This window comes from Triturus cristatus, chromosome 3_2, assembly GCF_964204655.1.
Source record: "Triturus cristatus chromosome 3_2, aTriCri1.1, whole genome shotgun sequence".
Lineage (NCBI taxonomy): Eukaryota > Metazoa > Chordata > Amphibia > Caudata > Salamandridae > Triturus > Triturus cristatus.
In genome coordinates this window covers 868,014,903-868,039,910 of record NC_140584.1, presented here as the reverse complement: position 1 = coordinate 868,039,910, position 25,008 = coordinate 868,014,903, and the positions used below count along the sequence as shown (strand labels likewise).

At 50.2% G+C, this 25,008-nt stretch overlaps 1 protein-coding gene across 4 annotated transcripts in view; it reads right to left on the bottom strand.

The window, feature by feature from the left end:
- Positions 1–25,008, bottom strand: part of TAOK1 (TAO kinase 1) — a 1,366,047-nt gene that overhangs the window by 294,754 nt on the left and 1,046,285 nt on the right. For all 4 annotated transcript variants that reach the window (XM_085649205.1, XM_085649204.1, XM_085649206.1 and 1 more), the window contains exon 15: positions 18,996–19,124. In XM_085649205.1, coding sequence (XP_085505331.1) covers positions 18,996–19,124 — 129 coding nt within the window. The remainder of the gene's footprint in view (positions 1–18,995; positions 19,125–25,008) is intronic.

Below are 25,008 nucleotides of genomic sequence, written 5' to 3'. Positions count from 1 at the left end.
TCAAGAAATACAGACCCCACAAGGTGCCACTATCAGGAGGCCAGGTAGGAATTCTAGATGCGTTCTCTACATTTTATTCTCACCTATACACTACTACCCAGGAGACATGCCCGAAGGGCAGCAAACGTTCCTTTATTCACTAGCACTGGTCTGGTTCAACCACAACCATAGAGAGTATATGGATCTCCCGTTCACAGTGGAGGATGTAGTCCAGGTTATAAAAGGTTTGCCGTTAGATAAGGCCCCTGGACCTGATGGCCTGACTACGTCCTTTTATAAAAGCTATGTGGAGGAGCTGGCCCCTCGGATGTTGGCAGTATATGAAGAAGCGCTGGAAGATGGAGTGCTACCTCAGTCCATGAGGGAAGCGATCATCATCACGCTCCTAAAACCTGGGAAGCCGGAAGCGGAGATAGATTCCTATCGGCCACTATCAATGATAAATGTGGACGTTAAAATACTGGCCAAGCTGATTGCTAACAGATTGTAGCCCATGCTCCCCATCATTGCACTCCCCGACCAATCGGGGTTCATTCCCGGGAGGTCGACCTCTCATAATTTGAGGACCATCTTCTCGGCGCTGCATTATTTACACCCAGACGTGTGAGCCGCGGGTGTGTTTTTAGACGCCACCAAGGCATTTGATACACTCGAATAGCCATATCTGTTTACAATTTTAGGACACATGGGGTTTAGTCCACTCTTCATTAACCGCATTAGGCTGTTGTATACTCTACCCAGTGCTCGGATTCAGGTGAATGGCTTACTTTCAGACCCCTTTCTTATTTCGCGAGGTACCAGGCAGGGGTGCCCCCTACCTCCTTTGCTCTTCGCGATCGTGATGGAGCCCTTGGCTGCCCGCATCCGACAACATCACACAGCCCGAGGTATAGGGTTCAGCTCCCGGAGCCTACTTATTTCCCTATACGCAGACAATGTGACTCTATACATTATCAATCCAGAGGAGAACTTAGATCCCATTTTGAGGGAATTTATCCGGTTCGGAGGTTTGGCTGGTATCTTTATCAACTGGGCCAAGTCGGTGATATTTCCGCTGACTGATGGTACGCCCCCGGTGACTTCCGAGTTCCCCCTGAGATGGAAGGCTGAGGCGGTTAAATATTTGGGGGTTTGGATAAGTCGAGATACACAGGAGGTGTGGAATTTAAATTACTGGCGGGCTATCACGTGGTTGGAAGAGAAGGTTAAGGTATGGTCTGGGCTACCATTGTCTCTGGCCAGAAAGATAGCATTGGCTAAAATTGTTATTTTACCGAAGTTTTTGTACTTATTTGTTAATATACCGATCACTCTTACACAGCACTTTTTTAACACCCTGAAGTCGCAGTTGGTCTCCTTGGCGTGGGCGGGTGGAAAGGCTAGGACCTCCTGGGACCTACTGACACTCCCGCTGAAACAGGGTGGTTTGGGCGCCCCAGACATGCATCTCTATGCACTATGTGCCCAAGCTAAATTCTTGCACTATTGGGTCCATCCGACGCCCTTCCAGCCCCATGTAACAGTAGAGACTGATGCAATGGCTCCTGTCCGGCTCTGGGACACTACGCTGGGCATGAGACGAGTTGCGTAAGAGAGCGGGTATCCCGGTGTTATATGCCCCCTCCTTCCCTCTAACGCAGAATCCAATGCTGCCTTGCATTCAGGATAGTGTCAGTAAGACACTTGAACGAAAGCTGAAACGTCAAACTTTCGCCGACCTGTACCCGGGAGACACGTTCAGGCCCCACCCAGAAGCGGATGAGGGACATGTGGTGCCATTCGCTGAGCTCTTCTTATATCATAAGCTGCGTACGGCGTGCCGCGCCCTTTGGGAGGGGTTCCCGATGCCTCCTCTGCCTCTGCCCGCACTGGAGAACTTGTTGAGATCCTCATCTCCTCGTAAACTCATTACACAATTGTATACACGCATGCAAAACACTGCCCCGTTGGTGACACCTAAATCCCTGCAACATTGGAACAGCAAACTCTCAACTCCATTGACTGAAGCTCAGTGGGATTTATGCGGTGGACAGCTCACTGAACTCTCTCCTAACTATAACCTGCGATTGATTCACTTTAAATATTTGCATAGATTTTATAGAACGCCTGTGAGTCTAGATCGTATGGGAATTAGAGAAGATGACAACTGCTGGCGCTGCAGATACACTCCTGACACGTTTTTGCATGTAGCATGGGATTGCCCCAAAATTGCCGAATTCTGGTCCCCGATTTTCACCTCAGTGAATCAAATCCTTGGCAGGTCAGTTGCCCCATCCCCTACCCTTGGCTTATTAGGCTATGTTAAGGAAACACTGCCCAAACTGCGTAAGTTGCATGCACTCCTCTTGTTGTTCACTAAACGGCAGATTGCAGTCCACTGGGGCAGGAGAAAGGTGCCCTCCATTAAGGGGTGGATTAATGACGTTACATACGGTCACACACAACTGAGCACATTCTGGGAGCTTATGCCACCTACTTCTAGACCTCGAAACATCTGGGAACCATTCCTGACTTGGGCTCAGAGTCAGCTAGAATCTATTGTAGGGACAAATGTGGGCGAAACTCAGATTGAGGCATTGACATGATGGGAACTTAGTTTCCACCTCTATTAGGGTCTGTTCCCCCCTCCTTACCTTCTGGATAATGTGGATTTAATAGATTAAGATGGAGACGTCTATATGGTACTATGCAATGTAACTTTATTTTATCATTGTTCTTTGCTCATTCTTGAAACTATCAAGATATATGATGAATATGCATTCCTGTATTGGTGGCGAGCTACTGAAGCGTGTATTATTACAGATGTATTGTGTATTGTATAGACTATGAATATTTAAACTCCTGTACAAACTTGATATAATGCTGGCCTGTTGTGTTGTAAGGCAACTTGTTTGTTGGAAAAATGTCAATAAAATATTTTTAAAATCAGTTTCTTCATCCTAAAGTGTGCCACATATTAACAGGTCTTCTCTCCTAGCAAGGCCCCCACATCCCAAGCCATAGCATCTTATGATGTGGGAGCCTCACAATGACCCAAGGAGGACAGGCTCCCCACAGAAATCCCGGATCCGCAGGTGAGAACTTTCGCTCTTAGCATCTGCACTGCTCCGTCCCTGCAGTACCAGTCTGTAGGAGGAATGGGGCAGAAGAACTGGCAAGCCCACCCCATCAATCTTACCATTATCCTGCTCTCTACTCCCCCTCCTCCCCACGGCTCATGTTCCTTCTTCCTCAGGATGGTAAAAAGCCCAGTGGTACCATGCATCATCACAGCTCTGCTGAGATCCACAGAGATTCTCAATCTGCGACTGGTTACGGCAATTTCTATGACATCATTTCCTACACGCTCGTCTGTGGAGCAGTTTATTTGCTTGACATTTCCTCCAGTGTTTTTAACCTTCACCTATCGCCTCCCATGCCTGTTACAAAATACTTTGGCTTTAAAGTGCAAAAATTAAGTGTTAAAAAAAATTGTGACCTTGAACCATCTGAAGAGTTCCAAACTCTGATGCTCCTGGTATTCTCATGGCACTAGACAGAATGATGCATAAAAACAAACCAACCTTACACTATAAACAAGCATTTGCAATGCAATAGGTCTCGCATTTACGCGAGTTTGAGCTATTGACATTACAAATGACAATGCCTTTTATTTTTAAACATAAATAAAAGGCATTGTCATTTACAATGCCAACAGCTTTAACTCGCGTAAATGCGAGACCTATTGCATTGCAAATGCTTGTTTATTTTTTCTAAGGATAAGTCTACAACAGGACTAAAAAGGTGTTGTTTATCAAACGGTGAGTTTAGAATGGAAGCTTGGACTTCTGGTTTAAAACGAGAAATTCTTAACCATCTATGCCTTCTAGGAAGTACACTGGTATGGACGGCTCTAGCCCCAGTGTCAGCTGCATCGAAGGTGCATCTGATGGAGGTGTATAGATTAACTTTCCCTCTTGCACTATGTCTTGAGCTTTGGATTTGTGCTCATCAGGCAAGAATTGGAGCAACTGCTCCATTTCGTCCCAATGCACCCTATTGTACCTGGCTAAAAGGGCTTGGGTGCTAGAAATTAGCCAGAAATTTGCAGCTTGGGAGGCTACTCTTTTCCCAGAGGCGTCTAAAAACTTAGATTCTTTGTCCAGAGGTGAAGCATCTCCCGATGTTTGAGAATAGACCCATTTACGGGCATTAGAAACCACTAATGAGTCTAATGGTAACTGGCCCTTGATGTAAACTGGATCTGATGGCGCAGATTTATACTTTTTGTCTATCCTGGGGGTTAGAATATGTGCCCGAACAGGATTGTTAAATATGTCATCCGCATGTCTCAGCATCCCTTTGAGCATGGGTAATGTGTGAGTTGATCTTTGGGAACTGCTAAGTCCTCCTCTAAAGATTCTTTGTGTAGTTGAACCCCGTGATACTCAGTAGCTCTGCCTAGTAGCTCTATATAGCCTACGTTGTTATCTGGTGAAGGTTTAGAAGGATAAAGATCAGGGTCGTTATCTGTGTTGTAATTCTTCCAGGAGTCTGCAGGTGCAGGATCAATGTCCCCATCACATCCCGCCCCCATCATCCTGATCGTCAGGTGTGTATGGTGGTGGTGAATTAGTAGAAGTAAATAACAAGTGTTGTGGTTGAGGGGAAGGAGGTGAAGGAGGAGAAGGGTTAGTACCCATATCTTTCCTTTTTAAAGGAATATGATAGGTTTCCCCGGAGTCAGCTTTGCGTTTGAGTGGCAATTTGGTCGCAATATGTCCAGTTTTTGGGTTGATGTACAATTCTTTCTGTTTCGGGTCCAGTTTTGGAGGCGGGATATCGAAACGGAGCTCCTTCGAAGGAATTAGAGCATCTTTATGTTTCGGCGCCAAAGTATTCATTGCCGTTGTCTTGGGTGCCACGGATTTCGGTTCCGAAGACGATTTCAGCGTCGAAGGAGGCGGGCCCAAGATGGGTTTTGGCTTCGGCCCAGAGGGTATCATAGTGTGGACAACTCAATCCCAAGCCTGAAGGCTTTGATATATGTTTCAGTGCCAGCCCTGAAGGTGGCGCATTGGAAACTTGTTCTCGGTGTCAACCGTGGCCCGAAGTCAGAGGTGGTACCGGAGCCTTTTTCTTTGGCTGAGTTGGACTTTGGAGCAAGGGAGGATCGGTAATCACGGTACGCTGGCCTTGCGGAATGTCTTCATCCACATCGGAGCCATATTCGAGGACGGAGATAGGTTCCTCCTGTTCATCTTCGGCCCCTAGAGCATAACTGGTTTCTTGTTCGGAATCTTCTCTGAAGAGATCTGGAACGGAGCTGGTGCTCAGACTGCATCTTGTGATGTCGAGCCAGACTGTCACGCAGCGTTTTCTTTGAGCGGAAAGATTTACACGCGTCGCAATCCTGTTCGCTATGCTCCGGAGACAAGCACAGGTTGCACACTTTGTGCAAGTCGGTGCGCGGGAACCTCACGTTGAACCAAGGGCAGAATTTGAATGGAGTCCGATCCATCGACTGCGAGGCGGACCGACGAGGGTAGGCCCAACGGCCTTCCACAAGTTTTTCCGAAGTAAAAGAGGTTTTTATATTAATACGATACGCGGAGAAGGGAATATGCGGTCGACGACAATACCATCGAGGGTAAGTGGATTGCGCACTGAGGGAAAACTAATAAGCGGTGTCGAGCCGGAGTGCAGCAATTTACGTGCGAACCCGATGACGGAAAAAACAACCTAACAAATGGATTTTATGCCCATGCGCAATATCAACGAAAGGAGGAGTCACCTTACCTTGTGACTCGAAAGACTTATTTGAAGAAAAATAACTTGCAAACATCCGGACCAAACACTAGATGGCAGGAGTATGCAAAGCATGTCATCTACAGCTCCCATGTATCAAACACACAGTTTATTTTCTTCCATGCAAAAACAGTTCAACACTTAGAACATTTTACTGAGAAAAACTCGTGACATTGGTTCCTGTGGGGAAAAGGTTAGCGACTGGCAGGTAAGTAAAGGGCCAGCAAGAATAGCTTTTGGGGCTTAGAATCAAGGCTCCCCAAGGATCAGTTAGGCACTTAAATTGCACCACCAGCGGCACAGAGGCAGCCGGGGGCAGAGTACAGGAGCCCAATGTTAGCCAAAGAGGCTAAGGGGGCCTTCGGTTCGGGGCTGCTGATTACCAGGCCACTCTGGTGTGGGAGCAAAGCTCTGGGGTTAGGATCAGCTCTGCAGGGGCCAACAATCAGCATAGGAGCTGCACCACCAGTGGCACGGAGGCGGCCAGATGCAGTGTCGGGACTGGAAGTTTTGGAGATACCACTGCCTGTTTCAGTCCAGTAACCCCTCCACAATCTAATCTTACCATAGCCAGGGTATGGACTACAGCGTCATTATCAGTATTGGTTACTGAGAAAGATTTCCCAGCTAGGAATTGTCCTGGGGAAACCAGTAATTCTCTCACCATAGTGAAACTGGCTCCTGTATCCCTCAGGGCTTCTTCAATGGACCCATTGATCTTGGGGTGCTGCAGGTACTTTTAAAAAAAAAATTTGGGCCATTCAGTTAGGCTTGCCATATTTACCCCACCCATGGTGACTAGTGTAGCACACCATTGATCCCATTTGGAGATTTGCCATTCCAGGTTTGCTTAAGGGGGACTGAGTCTTGCTTGTTGGGATAGGCAGGATCTCCAGGTCAGTGTCCATTCTTGTTACAGTGGAAACACCAGGCCTTAGCAGGATCAAAGTTTTCCCCACCAGTAGCCTAGGAAGAGTTCTTGGGGCCACCCCCTGGACAGGATTTGGGGCCTTTAGAATACTCCTGTGTTTTGTCTTTGGGTTTCTCACCCTCCTTGCCCTGGGGAGGCTTTGTAACTCCTTTCTTTTGGTCACGCCCAGTGGTTGTTCTGGTCACTATTGTCTTGACACAATGGTCTGCCTTCTATCCCAATTCTTGGGGAGAAATTGGACCTAGGTCTACAGATACTGTGCAAAATGTCATTGATGCAGTTACTTAAAAGGTGCTCCTTCGTAAACAAATGATTAAGTCCCTCATAATCCTGCACTTTACTTCCAGTCAACTAGCCACCTTGTGTTTTTACCGAGTAGTCTACAAATTCCACCCAGGACTGACTCTGGGATTTCTGAGCCCACCTGAATTTAATTTTACACTCCTCAGTAGTGAGTTCAAATACCTCAATCAGGGTACCCTTTAGGAGTTCATAAGACTCCGCTTCTGCCCTAGTAGGTGTCAGAAGTTTGTCCGGAAACTTACCAGTGAACAGCTCCCAAAAGAGTTCCCCCAGTAAGTCTTCCTCACTTGCCTGGTCACACAGCCCTCTTAAAGGTTGTGAACCATTTGGTGATATCACCATCCTCAAATTTAGGAACAATCCCTTTGGGATTTTAGGGTCATAAGACTCTTCCTCCTCTCTGTTATTTAAATTGCTGCCACCATGGACGGGTCCTAGGCCAAATCTCTGCTCTTTTTCTCTCTAGAGTTAGGAGCCTAGTCTCTAGCTCTAGACTTTTGGCCATCCTTGCTAAAAAGAGGTCCTTCTCAGTGAAGTTGTCCTCACTATCTGGTATACAGCCAGCCCTACCTCTGTAGGATCTAGACACTGTACTCCTTGGCTTAGAGAGATAGGGCTCAAAGGTCCCATCCTCCCTAAGTAGTTGAGGAGGTTGGTTAAGGACCGCATCATCTTTGTTTAAATCACATAGACATTACTTTTGCGTTACATTTGGATTACATCAATTACTCGGGGTGCTATATCTAGTTATCACATTGTGGATCCTACAATACATTGGCTCAAAAGGGGAAAAGAAGGTTAGCGACTGGCAGGTAAGTAAATAACCTGCAAGAATAGTTTTTGAGGGTTAGAACCAAGGTTCCCAAAGATTCAGTTAGGCACTCAGATTGCACCACCAGCGGCACTGAGGCAGGCGAGTGTAGGGGCCCAATGTTAGCCAATGGAGCCTTCGGTCAGGGGCTGCTGACGAGCGGGCCACTCGGGTGTGGGAGCAAAGCTCCTAATGTTAGGATCAGCACTGCAGGGGTCAACAATCAGCACAGAGCTGTACCACCAGCGGCACAGAGGTGGCCAGATGCAGAGTCACAAGATGACGTTGGGGGCCTTGTGGCTTGTATTGGAGATCTCTGGTTCAAAGAAATGGCTGCAGGCTGGGGAAGGGAGGCTTCCTGAAGGCGACCACAGGAAGGAAAGGTAAATTTGATTCTGGGGGGGGATGACTGTTGGTTTGGTCACCCAAGGCTGTGAGGCATAGGGTGCTGGGGTGTTTTTAGGTGCCGGATCTTCTTACCAGTTGTGGTAGGGGGGACCCTTCAGGTGGAGGCTGCAAGCGTCGGCTTCAAGCTTTAGGTAGGTCAGGGATTGCTAGATCCCAGGTCAAGGTCGCTGGGGAGACCTCCTCTGAGTGTTGGACCAAACTAACTCGGAATAGGAGAAGTTCTGGGAACCAATGTTGACGTGGCCATGATGGGGCTATTAGGATCATCCAACAGGGTTCTGCCTTGATATACACATTCCCCTAGGATCCCGGATGGTAAAGCCAACCTACGAAGTAATGGGATTTCTTGTTCTGCAACATCGCAGAGAGATCCACTGTTGGCCTGCTCCAGTGGAGAAAAATGCTTTTGAGTTGCTCCTGATGAAGTTCCCGCTCGTGGCAGGACGATTTGAGCCTCTTTAGTGAGTCTGCTGTTGTGTTTTAATAGCCAGGAAGATGTTCCGCTTTCAGAGAGATTCCCTTTTGGATCGCCCACTTCCAGATACACTGAGGCTCCAGAGAGAGGTTTTGAGATCTGGTGCCGCCCTGCCTGATGACATAAGGCATTGCAGTTGTGCTGTTCGTTCCGCGAACACCAAAGAGTTCCTTATCTTTGGCAGGAATGCCTGCAATGCCAATCGTACTGCCCTGAGCTCCAGTAAATTGATGTGAAAATGCTGGTGTTGCTGCTGCCGACAGCCACTGACCTGGAAGTCTTGCTGGAAAGCTCCCCATCCTTTCAGGGAGACATAAGGAGTAGTTTCTTACCTGTAACTCCAGTTCTCTTGTAGGGGTATTTCCGTGATAGTCAATCATGTGAACAGTCCCGCCCATGTGCGTGGACCCCGGAGCACTTCATTAGATATATCTTCTTAAGTTGTCATCTTCTGCCTTTCTTCAGGAAGGCCTGCATGGACACTTAAGAGCTAAAAAGACAATAATACAGCCTAGGAAACTAGGCTACACTGGCCATTACTTCATCTTGAAGTGAAAAAGATAGCCAGTTTAACTTTAAGTTTAGTAATTTACTGAGTTTTACACATAGAAAACTCTCCTTCACAAAACTCCTTTTTCATGATAGAGATGAAAGGAATGGATAGAGAAGCTCCCATAGGCTGCCATTATGTGTCTACAAATGGGTACCGTGCCTTTAAGAGTCTCACAAGACCCACGGTATCCCATGAGGCACAGCCAGAAGCATTTACTTTCAGGTTTTTTTCCAGCTCCTGCTAGCAGGACCCTGGAGCATTGAGCTCCATCTTTTTTGATATTTCATAAAAATTAGTGAATATTTCTGGACTTTAGCAGTTTCAGAAAGGAGAGACCGATCAAAATATTTCGATGCCGTAACCACCAAGAGATGGCGTTGACCATATCTGGCATGACGGCAAAGGACATCTTCGAAAGAACCTACTGCCTGACGTCATTGTAAGTCCAGTTCTTCCTGCAATGGGCGCATTCGCAATCGGCAGAAAGGAATAAGAGGGATAAAAGATGACATTGTCCCCAGGAGAGACTTGCAGTGGCATACTAAAAGTGACCTTTTTCTTGTGAATGACTGAGCCAGCGATATTAGATGTGCTTATCTTTCTAGAGAAGGAAATGCCTTGTTGAGTGTGGTGTCCAGTATTGCTCCTAAAAAGGCGATGTTTGTGGAAGGGTAGAAGGCCGATTTCTCCTCGGTTAGGGTTAAGCTAGCTTGGCTAACAGTCTTGTACATGCCTCCGTGGACGACTGAGCTGCTGACTCTGTCGATGCTTTGATCAGCCAGTCGTCCAGGTAGGGAAACACTTGATGTAGTTGTTTTATTAGCAATGCTGTTACTGGAGCCAGGCATTTGGTGAATTTTCTTGGAGCTGATTTCTGGCCAAAAGGCAGCACCCTGAATTAATATTGGCTTCCGTTTATGGCAAATCAAAGGTACTGTCTGTGGGCGGGATGAGTGGAAACATGGAAATATGCTTCTTGTAAGTCTAGGGTGGTCATGCAATACCCTGGGTTTAGAAGTAACAAAATGTACTGTAGCGTGACCATGCAGAAGGACTGTTTCTGATGTGGGTGTCGAGAGTCCTCAAATCCAGGATCGGACGCCATGCCTGAAACTTTTCTGTATCAAAAAGAAACAGGAATAGAACCCTTTCCTTGTCTCGGACTTTGGAACCGGTTCTATTGCTCTCTTTCTGAGCATTGCAAGTATTTCCAAACGCAAGAGATGCAGATGGTTTACTTCTTGCCGACCTGGTGGAGTGCAGGATGGAATATGAAGAAACTTCAAGGTGTGGCCGAATTGTATAAGGTTGAGGACCCACTGGTCCATTGTTATTTTTTGCCATTGATGAAGATGTGAAGAAAGTTCTCGCCTAAGGAAATCTATGGATGATTCGGACAAGAGATAGCAGGAGCCTGGAACTCATCATTGGCGACGTGAGGATTCCTTTCCCTGCCGCCTGCTCTCCCTGTGGGGGTGGATCTAGAATATGTTCCTGATTGTGACTGACGCTCGGCATACTGCGATCAATATGGCTGGGACGAGGTAGTGTAGGAGGGATACCTATACTGCTGGTATCCACCCCTGTAGGATAGAAGACCCCTTCCTCTCGCTCCCCTAAAGGGTACCTTTCGGTACTGAAGCATCCCCAATGACTTAACAGTGTAGGTGTCTTTCTTTATATCCTGCATTGCATCGTCTATGTGTTTTCCAAATAAGGCTTCTATGAAAGCAAGTTCAAGAATCTTGTTCCGTACTTCTGGCCTAAACGAAGTTGCTCTGACCCATCCTTGACGGGACAACACTGCTGCACCTCTCAGTGATCTGAATGCTGAAGTGGCGATATCAATCGCACAATCTATTACCTCCACGGATGACCTTTCTCTTTCCTGGAGGATCTTCCTTGCTTCCGATTTAATGTCCTCTGGAAGCTGATCAACATACGGAGCTAGGTCGCACCTCATTTGTCGATCCTATTGACCTAGAATGGTGGGAGCATTGGCTGCTCTGACTACCAGAGCTGACACTGAAGACAAACGCTTACCAGTGAAGGTTTGGTGATGAGTGCAGAAGGGTTCTTGGATTTTCTTTGCGCTGCCTGAGAAATTATAGAGTCTGGCAACGGATGACACACAAGGCAGGCAGGAGCGTCTTCTGGTGCCTTGCATTTTTTCTGCATTCTGGATAACACTGGGGTCACAGTTGCTGGCATTTTCATTACTTTAAGCCCTACCTCCCAAATGTGATTTACAATAGGGATAGCTTTTACCGAATTTCTACAGGGCTCTTTAAAATCATATAAAAAACAGTCAGTTTGAGATGTCGGCATTGGTAGATCAAACCTTTTGATAGCCCTTTCAAGAAGTTGTGAAAACCACCAATGTCCTCTGGTGGCGAGTCAATGGGTACAGGAGAGGGAAAAGATGGCGTGGAAATTAGGTAGTGGTCACACTCCTGATGTGAATCCCTAAGTTCCCCCTCTTCCTGGTCATCATCTGTAGTTCCTGTATCGTGGTGATTTCGGAGAAAGTATCAACTGTAAATCTTGATTCCTCTGGGGAGGAGATGGAATAGATCGTGGCCCATCAGGCAATGTAGACTGTTCAGGAGAAACAGATGCTGGTGGAAACCTCCTCCTATATTCCTCCGCCTACATGAACTGCAGGTCTTTTAGAAACGATGATGGCATACAGACCACTTCGTCCTGTTAGTCACAATGGTATTTCTTTTGAGGAATATAATACTGATGCTGCCCATACTCCTCATCAAAATTATGTTACTGGTACTTGACGCGCAATTGCGATGGGCTATTTTCACCAACAGTACCACCATCCTCAGAAGCTTGCTCTTCCAAAAGATGAGAAGACAACAAAGGTATAACCTTGATAGGCGAGTTAACGCGCAAGTTACTTACCTTCGGTAATGATATGTCTGTAAGAAACATTAGTAGTGATAGACTCCTTGCCTTAGAATTACCCCCAGGAGTCAGACTGGATCTGGAAAGTTTTCATCAGCAGTACCCCGGCGCGTCGGTAGGTGTCGTCGTGCGGCTCCGCATGTGTCGTTGGCATCGTCGGTGCCGAGATGACGTTGCTGGAGCCGGGGTGGAACTTATGTGACCTCGCTGATGTCACGTCCGCGGACGGCGTCAGGGCGGAGTCCCGTGGTGATGACCCCGGCGCGCAGAGATGCTGTGGCAAAAAGCTTTCCGGATCCAGTCTCACGCCTGGGGATAATTTTACGTTAAGGAATCTGCGGCTAGTAGTCTCTATCAAGATGTTTCTTACAAATGCATCGTTACCGAAGTAACTTGTGCATCTGATAGAAACGTGTAGTGATAGATTCCTTACCTTAGAATAGATACCCCAGCAATACCAACCCCGGTGGTGGGTCTGCGAACCAAGATCACACCAGAAAGTCCTGGAGAACAAAACGGCCAAAGAAGCCATCTCTCGGCTGTCCAGGCAGTATTGCTTGGTAAACTTGTGCAGCGAGGCCCACGTAGCTGCCTGACAGATGTCATGCATGGGAATTCCCCATCCCAAAGCAGTAGTGGCTGTCGTCGCCCTGGTAGAATGGCCGTGCAGCCCCACCTGAGGCTCTTTTTTAGCCAAAGAATAACAAGCCTTTATGCATAGAACGACCCACCGAGAGAGGGTCTGCTTGTCCACAGCCCGACCTTCCTTGGCGCCCACATAGCCAACAAAGAGCTGGTCATCCACCCGGAACTGTTGTGTGCGGTTTAGGTAGCATGAGAGCGCACGTTTTGGGGCCAGACGGTGGAGCCGGTCTTCCTCTTTTGAGGGATGCAGAGGCGGAAAGAAGGTGGGCAAAGTGATGGTCTGCCTGATGTGAAAGGCAGTGACAAGCTTCGGCAGAAAAGATGGACGAATCCTTAGAACCACTTTGTCCTGATGGACGGAGAGAAAAGGAGGTTTAGAAGAAAGCCTGGAGCTCACTCACTCTTCTGGCAGAGGTGATGGCAACCAGGAAAGCTGTCTTTAAAGTGAGAAGACGAAGAGGACAGTTGTGAAGTAGCTCGAAAGGAGCACACATCTGATATGTCAGAACCAGGTTCAAGTCCCACTGAGGCATTATGAAAGGAACAGGAGGGAAACATGAGTAATGCCTTTTAAGAATCCATTTACAACACGGGACTTGAAAAGGGAAGGCTGATCTGGAAGCTGTAAAAAGGCTGAAATGGCCGAGAGATAGCCCTTGATAGTGCCCAGAGCAGAGCCCTGCTGGGCCAAAGAAGGAATAGAAGGACCTCTGAAAGAGGGGCAGAAAGGGGATCCACAGCCTTTGCTGGGCACCATGCCACAAACTTATTCCACCTGCAGGCGTATAACGTCTTAGTGAAGGGACGCCTGGCTGCCAAGATTACATCACAAACTTCGGGAGGCAGGTCAAAAGACGTTAACTGTCGCAGCTCAATCTCCACGCAAGGAGGTGGAGGCTGGACAGGTTCGGGTGGAAGACCGTCCCCTGTTGCTGCAACAAAAGATCCTCCCGAAGAAGCAGTCAGATCGGGGGAATCGATAGCCGTGCTGAGTAGCTCGGGATACCATACTCTTCGAGTCCAGTCCGAAGCCACAAGAATGACTTGGGCCCGGTTGCGCTTGATTTTCTTCAGCACTTTGGGTAGAAGTTGTATAGGCAAAAAAGCGTGTAGCAGACCACAACTCCACTCGCGACAAAAAGCGTCGCCTAGCGAGTGCCGCATTGGAAATTCCAATGCCCAGAACTGATGACATTACGCGTTCTCTTCGGTGGCAAATGGATCTAACCAAGGCTCTCCCCACTGCTGAAAGAGCTTGCGCCACATCAGAGTGCAGACGCCATTCGTGATCCATCATGCACCGGCAGCCGAGTTTGTCCGCCCTGGCGTTCAGAGAACCTGCCAGGTGTTGAACCACCAGGAAAATGCCCTGATGTTCCAGCCATGTCCAGAGACGCAGAGCCTCCTGACATAGGGTCCACGACCCCACCCCGCCCTGTTTGTTGGGAGTACCACATGGCGGTGGTGTTGTCCGTGAACACCTGCACTACTCTCCCCTTGACAGAGGGAAGGAATGCTTTCAGTGCAAGTCGGATCGACCGAAGCTCCAGAAGGTTGATATGGAGCCGGGACTCCGTCGGAGACCAGAGTCCTCTGATCTCCGCCTCTCCCATGTGGCCGCCTCATCCCGAAGGGATGCGTCCGTCAACACTGTATGGTCCGGTTGGGGAAGGGAGAGGGATCTGCCATTGACCAAATCGCAATTCGTGAGCCACCACTGCAATTGTTGTGCAGTGCCCTCTGAGATCTGGACATGATCAGACATGTTGCCCTGATGCTGTACCCACTGGAACTTCAGGTCCCACTGCAGAGCCCGCATATGGCATCTGGCATGATCCACCAACAGGATGCAGGAGGCCATCAGGCCCTGTAGCCAGAGGGTCATCCTGACCGAAAACCGGGATAAAGGCTGAAAGATCGGAATCATAGCCTGAATATGCCGGACTCGCTGCTGGGAGGATAAACCCGAAACTTCGCCGAATCCAGAACCGCACCGATGAGGAGGAGCTTCTGGGAGGGAATCAGGTGCGACTTCTGCACATTGATGGAGAACCCCAGCAAATGCAAGAGGTTGTCTGTAGTCTGGAGGTGAGAGACGACTGCCTGGGGCGAGCCCGCCTTCAACAACCAGTCGTCGAGATAGGTGAAGTCTGGGAACCCTGATCTGCGCCGATGAGCTGCGACCACCGCCATCACTTTCATGAACACCCGAGGGGCGCTGGTAAGTCCAAAAGGGAGCACGGTGAACTGGAAGTGCTCACGGCCTACCATGAACCGCAGGTAAAGCCGGTGGGCGGCAGGACGGGAATATGAAAGTAAGCGTCCTGTAAGTCCAACGCTACCATCCAAACTTGCGGGTTTAGGGCAGAAAAGACCTGAGCAAGTGTGAGCCTCTTGAACTTCTCCTTCCGGAGGCAGCGATTGACGTTCCGAAGGTCTAAGATAGGGCACAGACCCTTGTCTTTCTTGGGGATCAGAAAGTAGTGGGAATAACAACCACGCCCTACTTCCGGCCCAGGAACGTGCTCGATGGCCCCCTTGGCCAAGAGGGCCGTGACTTTCTGCTGAAGAAGCGCAAGATGGTCCCCGACATGCGATGGTATTGAGGTGGCATGGCTGGAGGGGGAGTGTCAAAGGGGAGGACAATTTGCAGCACTCACTTGTCCGATGTGATACTGCGCCAGTGGGGGAGATGATGGCAAATTCTGCCGCCCACTGGCATTTGATGGGCCTGAAAGGTCGAACCAGGAAGGCTTTGTAGTGGATGCTGTGGGGGTGGAGGTGGACTGACCCGCCCGCTGGCCCCCAGAACCGCCTCGACGGTTCCAACGTCCGCACTGAGAATGTTGCTGCGCAGGCCTATGGCTCTGGAACAAACATGTTGGGGCACCCCTTCCGGGGCCACGAAAGGAGCGAAAAGCGGAAGGCGGAGGAGGGCGAGTGGCCGACAGGCCCAAGGACTTGGCCGTAGCCCGTGAGTCCTTAAACCGCTCCAACGCACTATTCGACTTATTGCCAAAAAGGCGAATGCCATCAAAGGACATGTCCATCAAGGTGTTCTGGACATCCCCCGAGAAGCCAGTTCTCAGCCAGGCGTGGCGCCGAAGCGCCACCGTCAAGGAAATCGCCCTGCCCAGCGAGTCGGCGTATCAAACCCACAACGAATGGTGAACTTTGCTGCGTCTCTACCAGCTGCTATAGTTTGGGCGAGTACTGTCCGTGCCTCCCCCGAATAGCTGGGCAGGACCTGCGCAACCGTATCCCACAGAGAGTGGGAATAATGGCCCAAGAGGCATTTAGTGTTCACCGACCGCAGCCCTAAGCTGGCAGATGAAAACAGCTTCTTGCCAAGCTGTTTCAGCTTCTTGGATTCCCTATCCGGAGGTGCGGAAGGGAACGTGCTCTGGGAAGCAGAGGCTTGAACAACCAAGCTCTCGGGAGTGGGGTGTTGGGAGAGAAAGAGGGGGTCGCCCGGAGCTGGGCGATGGTGGCGGGCCACGTTCCTGTCCATAGGAAACCCTGTGTGGGGCCTGGACCAAGTGCCCAAAAGGACGTCAGAAAGTGCGTCATTAAAAGGCAGCAAGGGCTCCGAAGAGGTTGCCACGGCTGAAGCACTTCTGTCAGGAGGTAAGTCCTGATGGCCACGGTAGGGAGATCGAGGTGGAGGACCTCAGCTGCCCTACGTACTACCACCGTGTAACTGGATCCCTCCTCCATAGCCACAGTAGGAGGACACAGCATGCCAAGGTCAGGTGAGGTGAGGTTTCAAGACCACTGGCATCCCCCAAATCCTCTGCCCAGTCCGGATCATAATCACACTACTGTGTAAGAGGGTCCTCAGACCTCTCCCAGTCCTCCCCTTCCTCCGAAGTCTGCGAAACAGGCTGAAAATAAGGAGGACAGATATAGGGGCAAAATGGCTCCATCGGTGTCGGGATCCGATCCGGCACAGAGTTAGGTTCAGGGCTGCAACTGGGGACGACGTTGTCTCGAGGAACAGGCGATGTTGGAGGTGGTGCTGGTGGGGTCGGTGGAGGTGTTAGAAGGTCAACCGGCATATGATCCCGGATCCCGGGGGGTCCTGCGGCGCCCAGGCCGGAGCCACCAGCGATGGAAGGACAGGACCCCCAGTCAGGCCCGCAGGGCCTGGAGGCGCACCTGCGGGGCCAGACGGCCCAAAGAGTCGGCCATGGCAGCAAGAAACTCTTGCACCTGAGCAGGCAGCGCCGGCTGACCCGGAAAAGGTGGGTAAGCCGGCGGCGCCGTCGCAGGCACCGCCGGAGCCGCGGGGGATGCAGCACCCGCACCCTCAGCCGCGTCGGGCGAGGGGAAGTCGAGGAGCGACGATGCTTCTTCAACTTCTTTTTGGAATGCTTCGACTCACCTGACCCCGAGTGCGAAGACTTGGATCCAGAGACATGATGGTGACGGCTCTGCGACCGGTCCCGCGACCTACCACGGGACCGGAACCTTGAGCGGCGCAGAGCCGACTGACGGACTTCCAGCAACTTTCGGGACCGCTCCCGCAAAGTCTTCGGCGCCATGGCCCGGCAGTCGGGGCACAACTTGAGTCGTGGTCGCGCCCCAGGCAGTAGAGACACACGTGGTGCGGGTCCGTCACCGACATCATGCGGTGACAGTCCCCACACTTCTTAAAGCCGGGCATCCCTACGACACCAGGAGTCGATCGACTCCTGGTGTCGTAAATTGAGACAAAAGGCCTCGAAAAAACACTCAGTCAAAAAGTGACTGGGGGTACTTGCTCTTTCCGGATCTGCACTTGCTGGCACGGAAAAAGAAAGAACTGACGTCCGCGCTCATGGGCGCGTCTAAGTAGGTCCAGCGGCGTCATCTCGGCGCCGACAACGCCAACGACGCACGCCGAGCCGCACGACGCCTACCGACGCGCAGGGGTACCGCTGATTTCCGGATCCAGTCTGACGCCTGGGGGTAATTCTATGGTAAGCAATCTATTACTACGTGTTTCTTTCAGATTTCTACCGTAATCTATCTTGTTTTTTCTGTCGTTGACAATTTTGTTGATGGTACCGCAGACAAAGCCACCATCTGTGATGTAGATACTGGTGGCAATTCAGGCACCATAGTAGTCGGAGTAGTCGCCGTAAAAGTCATTGTTACCATTGTCATCTAAATTGTCACCACAAGCATCGGTAATGCAGTCGTCACCGCTACTACCGGTCCCATTGAAGACGTCAACTAGATAAGCAACAGCGAAGAACCTGTAGGTTTCACGGATGACAATGTCGCCGGCAATGATGTTGACGACGGTGCAGTACTTGCCTTCTGTTTAGATGCAGATGAATGCAGGCCTCAATACTCTTGGACAGTGAGGGTTTTTTCGTCAACTGCCTCGTCGCCGATGGGATTTTCATCACAGGTTTTTCTTCAGGAGGTATAGAGGAAGGCTTTTTGAAAGGGTGCCTGCCTTGAGGGGGTGTAGAAGGCGGCTCAGCGCTTGCCTTTTTTAATTTACTATCTCCCGAATAATGTCCCTTTCTCTCCTTTTCAGATTTGTGAGGAGATTTTAAGGGACTGCGTTCATGATACCTATGAGAGGTCTTTTTGACAGCTTTCTTTGGACGCTAACTAGAAGAATTGAGAGTGCAGTGATTTCCCCCTATTATGCGATCTGGTTTAAAACCACTGAAGCAGATGAAGAAGCTGAGCAGAGCTTAGAGGAGACTCCCTAGCACAACGTATGGTAGAAAATCTGAGGGTCTATGGTTCTCTCAGGAGTGTTTTAGAGGGTGAGAGGAACTGACTGGATCAGTCTTAAGTTTTGGGCTCTTTTCCAAAACGCTAGAGATAAGTTACAAAACTGGAATGGGCCTAGTCCTAGTTTCTGGTTTGTATTAGCTTTGCATTGCTATTCAGACATACCGGTGACTCCAATCTCGGTGATGTGGAATGATTCAAACATGTGAATCTATGAAACAGTCAATACTGGATTAAGCACTTTTTCTAGTGGAAGCCCACATCTGCCTAATTAAAACATGTACTACTGGCTACCAACATGTGGGTGGAATGAAAGCCCCTCTCTGTGACACGCCTGAAAACTCATTTTGAGGTTGATCAGATTAAGTCTGCTGACAGCTATGCTGTAAAGCCAGACCCACCATGAAAAGAAGACAGTCAGTGAGCATACCTCCTTAAGCTGCTCTTTGCGCAGTTTGTATTCCCTCTTCTGTGACTCCAGAAAGCTGTTCAGTTCTTTCTTTTGCTGTGCTTGGATATGCTGCTGGAATTTCTTTTCTTCACTTGTCATCATTTTTCCCTATGCAAAATAAGGAAGCAAAATATAAAATTAAAAAGGCAAATTAGCAAGTATAGTCTCTTGAATAAAACATCACTGTTTGCATATGAAACTTGGGTGTCACAAAAACAATTAATAAAGGACAAGTTACTTACCTACTGTAATGCCTTATCCGCAGATTCCTTACCTTTGAACTTCCAGACGTCAGGTTGATTCTGGAAGATTATTCTCGGGAGTACACCTGCGCAAAGGTTGATGGCATCAGTCGGCTTCGCGTGACGTCATCTGCATCGTCATCATCGTGGCATCCCCATTGTCAATATAACCGCCACTTCGGCGCAAAGCCATGAAGTGCCTGACCATGACATGTTTAAAAAAATTAATAGCTAGGGCCCCGAAAGGGGAACATCCCTGACACTTAAAAAACAATTCCTTAGTGTGGGGAGGATGGGTGGGTCGGTAAGGAATCTGCGGCTAGATCAGGTCTCTACCAGATGGGCGTTACCGAAGGTAAGTAACTTGTCCATCTGATAGAGACATCTAGCTGCAGATTCCTTACCTTTGAACAGATACCAAAACAATACCATCCCTGGAGCAGGGACTGTGGAACAGCTTAGACCAGAAATTCCTGCAAAGCAGAGCGACCGAACAGGCCTTCTCTGTGAACCTCGGAATCCAGGCAGCAGTGTCTGGCGAACGTGTGCAGATAAGCCCACAAGGCTGCTTAGCATATAACAAATGGGAACACCACACTGGATAGTCGTGGTGGCTGCCTTCGCCCTTGTGGAATGGGCCCAAAGCCCTTCAGGAGGGTCCTTCTTTGCTAAGGGTAACACATTTTAATACAGAGGATGCCCCATCGGGATATAGTCCTCTTCTGGACAGCATGGCCTTTCTTTGCACCCACGAATCCAATAAAGAGTTGGTCGTCCACCAGGAACTCTTTGTTCGATCAAGGTAGAACGAGAACGCTCTTTTTGGGTCCAGACGATCAAGACGTTTCTCTTCCTTGGAAGGATGCAGGGGTGCGTAGAAGGTGGGAAGGGTGATTGACTGTCCCTGATGAAATAGGTGTTACCACCTTAGACAGAAAGGATACCCTATTTCAGAGTACTACCTTGTCCGTAAAGATCTTTAAGTATGGAGGCTGTGAGGACAGTGCCTGCAGTTCACTCACTCTCCTGGCAAAGGTTATTGTGACCGAAAAAGCGGTCTTGATGGTGAGCAACCGCAGAGGGCAGTTATGCAGCGGCTCAAATGACGCACACATCAGGAAAGTGAGCACCAAATTAAGATCCCACTGTGGCATAATGAAAGGTGAAGGGGGGTACAAATGAGTTAACCCCTTCGAGAACCACTGCACTAGAGGAGATTTGAATGGAGAAGGCTGATCAGGCAGCCAAAGAAAAGAAGAAATGGCCGAAAGGTAGCCCTTCAATATGCCCAGAGCAGAGCCCTGCTGGGCGAAGGAAAGAACAAACAGGAGGACTTGAGATAAAGGAGCAGATAAGGGGTCAACAGACCTGTCTGTACAATATTTACAAAACTTATTCCTTCAACAGGCATATACCAATATTGTGGAGGGGCACCTGACTGCCAAAATAACCTCGCAGACTTCGGGACGGAGGTCAAAAGCTGTCAACTGGGGGGCGTGGTCTTGCTGGCAATGCTGTAGGACGTGCGCTCGGGGTGCTCCGGCAGGCCGCTGCTTACTAATGCTATTTCAGCGGAGCTGGGGGCCCACTGACACCGGCCCTGGGGGTGCCTTGGTAGCGGATGAGGGCTGTGCGGGAGTGGCGGCAGGGGTGACGAAGCTGCACCGCCTTTGCCCGCTATCGGAGTGCCCGCCATTTTACGGCGCCCGGACCGGGGGTTCCTTGTGATGCGACGTAAGCGGTCCCTGAGCGTCCTGGGACCTCTTGCCGCTCTGCGATTCCAGTGGCGATGACGGAACGGCGGGGACGCCTCTACCGGAGGGGAAGACGAGTATAGTCGGCCCGGAACAGACGAGCGGTTGGCAGCTCGGTGGATGACCCTGGGCTGCCATTTTACTTGCTGGACCAGAAAGGCGTCTTCAGGCTGGGATCCCGGCTGGATGTTCTACCAGGCCCAGCGGGGCCTCCGGCCAACCCGATAGGCGGCGGCAACGCTTGGTCCTGGCCGGGGACGACAAAGGCAACCTCAGCAGTTCAAGCGAGTCCTGGGCCTCTGGGAGGCTGCTGCAGTGGCGCCGCCAATCGTGAGGAGACTGTGAGTACCTGGTGGCCAGTGGGGCGTGTGGCCTTGGGACAACGCTACGAGCCTTGTGGGGGACCCTGGAGGTGAGCATTTACATTGCCCTGTGCAGCGCCTCCAACCTTTGTGAGACCGGGCCCATCGCCTTGAGCCTCCCCTGCCCCTCTGGAACCGACGTGGGGCGGGGGGACTGTGAGAAGTTGGCCTGATGTATGATGTCACTAGTTCTAGTGTACACCTTATATCAGTCCAAACAACCCTTATGGTGATTGGTTGTAAAGTCAACCTTATAGACCAGCTATCCTAGTGGTAGCATGGACAAGAGCAGTCTTAGGCTAAACTCTGAATGGCATGTGAAGCCAGCTGTGATACCATATAGAATCCCTTGAATACCAAATGAAAGGACACCACAACAGATATATATATAAAATAAAGTGTATTTATTCTAGTCAAACCCTCAGCACTCTTTATGAGATTAGAGGTAAGTACAACACAGTCTTATTTAAGCATACATTAAGTCACACAGGTAAGTAATACAGTTAGGCCCTAGGGGCCACGCAAACCATATACTAAAGAAGTGGTATAAGGATCACTGTCACGGAAGTAGGCTAGGCCTAGGCCTAGGGAATCGCTGGGGCTACACTACACTAGCAACAGTTAGGAAGTGGGAGGCCCACGGGATTCAGGTGCAGAGTGGAAACACTCACGCGTAATGCGTAAAAGTCGATAGAATTACTAGCGGTTATAAATTAACAGTTTAAGGACACTTCTGAAGCAGCTAGAGAGTCGAGACTCGGAAACTAGACCCTAGGATAGTCACTACCCTTGTGAGCACCGAAGTACCCAAGTTACCTAGCCCACGGGCTGCGGGTGCATAGGTGTGAACTTGCGTCGGGTTTCGTCGTGGACTTCTATGGATGCCTGAAGGAAAGTTGCTGACAGGCAGTCAGTGAAGAGTGTCCGGTGGATCCCAAGGCTGGGATCAAGAAGAGAGGATACCTGCAAGCAGAAGGGACAGAGTCAAGGTCACTAGCCAGTGACCACGTGGAACCAGGAAGGAACCAGGAGATGTCGTGGAGAAGTGTGGCTCACTGGTTAGAGTAGGCAGACCTGGAAGCAGAGGTCAGCCCGGGACCAGAGTTCAATTCCCGGCTCGGCTGGGTCTTGAGTCCATAAATTGTCCATGGACTCGATAATTCTCGCTCCAGTGCATACTCGATTCATGGGTTCACACTCTGCGACTCTGGGCAATAGCTTGCTTAATCTCCACAATGGCCCCTCGCGGCGGGATGCCTGGCTTTCACCTTGTAGATGCCCTGCTGGGTTATCTCACAGGGGAATACCAGGACGGGTTCCCTAAGCAAGCGCTTAGAGACCGGTTGGTGATTTGCGCTATATAAATATCTGCACATTTACATTTACATTGCAGGTGAAAGGTGAAGCTTGTCGCTGCAGCCACGGGTACCAGGAGACGTCGAGGACGACCAGGAGGCGAGCTGTCCCACGAAGGCTCTTGCTGTCGGCAGCGTCGAAGTCGAACTAGGACTCACCAAGCCTTGGCAAGCGGAACCCACGAAGAACGGAGGACTTGCTTCTGGTGCAGACCAGGAAGGTCTGGGGTGCTTCTCTTTTGCAGAGAAGCGGGAGCCAGTCTGGAGGAGCCAAACCAGCAGTGAAGATTTCAGGGAGCGTCGTCACAAAGGCCACTAGCCAACGGGCAAGCAACCGGACAGACGCGGCAAGCAGGAAAATGCAGAATGGCCCCACGCAGGACTCGTGGAGTGTGGGGGGCTGATCTTCGGTGCAGATGGTGCTTGGGGTTGGGGCTTCTCAATCCCCGGTGCACAACTTCGAGGGTGCCTCAGAAGCTGCGCTGGAAGATACTAGCCACTTTTCCCAAGTAGCCAGTCCCGCGTCTCTCGTCGCCTCCACGGATCTCAGCTCGGCTGTGGATGTGGGTCAGGGTCGGAGAAGTCTGGAAGTCAAGGCTCTGGTCGGGCTCTGCAGTCGGTCCCTCGTAGAAGTTCAGCAAAGCAAAGGGTAGTCTCTTGATGGTGCCTGTTTGCACAGGGTAGCCAGTCCTTGGCCACAAGGGAGATTCTTCAGTCTTCTTCTTTCGTCGAATGTCGACGGTCCAGAGTTTCTGTTCAAGTTGCAGGTTCAGGATAATCTAATCTCCTGGGGCCCAGCTACCACTCTTATACTAATCTGGGGGGCTGGTTGCCTGCTAGGTCACGCCTTATGGGTGGGACCTGGGAGGGGGGTGGTTACACCCCCTTCCCTTTGTCCAGTTTCGCGCCAGGACTGGGGCTGGAGTGACCCAGCACCGGTTTGAACTGGACTATGCATGGGACACCTTGTGTGCCCCAGGCATGTCTCATTCCTTTCAGCCCTCCCTGCTCCAATACACTAAAGTCTGTCTGGGGAGGTGCTAGCACCTCCCCAAGCAGGAAACCTATTGTCCAAGCCTCCCTTGCCGGGATCACTCCCAGCAGCAAGAGGTCAGACTCGTGTCTGTGGCAGCAGCATCCATTTTGTGATGCTGAGGCTTTGGTTAGAGTTAAACAGCAAAGCAGGATTTTAACATGTCTCTCCCTCTAGAAGGGGGGGGGGAATAATATCCTCATCACCAGAAATGGTATGGGGGTATTATTCCAAAGTGTTAGACACCTTACACAACATGTTTTGATAAAGCCAAACCATAGTTACCATAACCGTTTAAGATTATAAGGCACTTTAAGAGTATATGGTAGGCTATATGATAGAACAGCTATAAGGACATGGTTCCGAAAGCTGCAGACAGGCTCAGCTCATGCTAGAGCACCATCTCACATGTTACCAAGCACTCTGCCTCCAGGATTGTTAAGGCCTGCCATAGGAGTGGCTGATAGGTACACATATGTCTATTTTAAGGGTAGATATAGGTATACTATATCTAAGCAAGAGGTGATTACACGACCTTGCCCCAGCTGAGTGATCAGCCAGTTGTGTCTGATTGGAAGGCCAGACCAGGGGTGGCATAATACATGCTGCAGCCCCTGGGAGGCCTAGGGTACACCTATACCCTGGGTACCTAGGGTAAACTGTACAGGGTCTAATAAGGTGATCCTTACCAATTGGGAATGTACCTAGGATACATGGAGTCCATTTTAAAGAGAGAGCAGACAGCCTGAGACCCTGAATGGCAGGATCTCAGGCCAACTAAGTCGAAAAACCAGCTAGACACTAGGCAAAAAGTTGGGGGTAACCATAGTCAGATATCCACCTTCCTACAGGGACGACCTGAGAGCACGCTGGAGGTGGATTGGCGCGGAGGAGGCATCCTCCCTGAATGAACTGCCGCCAGCCATCAGCAACGCGACCCCACAGCGCGAGGGTGTGGAAGGTGGTGCCCCCCTCCTGTTTGCACGCTCCTGTGTTCCCCCCTTCTGGTATCCGGCGCCTTATTGCCCCGCGGGGCCCTCTCACTTTGCACCTGCCCTGGGACTGAGCTAGCACGCTGCGGATTAGGCCGGGCGGACATCGGAGGGCCCTGTCAACTGCCGGCCTCTCCGCTGGTGTTCCCCTGGAGGAGCTGGTGGGGGTCGCCCTATGTGATCTCGCCCGTGATTTTTGCAAGACCTTTGGCCCTCCCCAGCCTGCTTGTGGGCCACAAGGGAGGCTGCCTCAC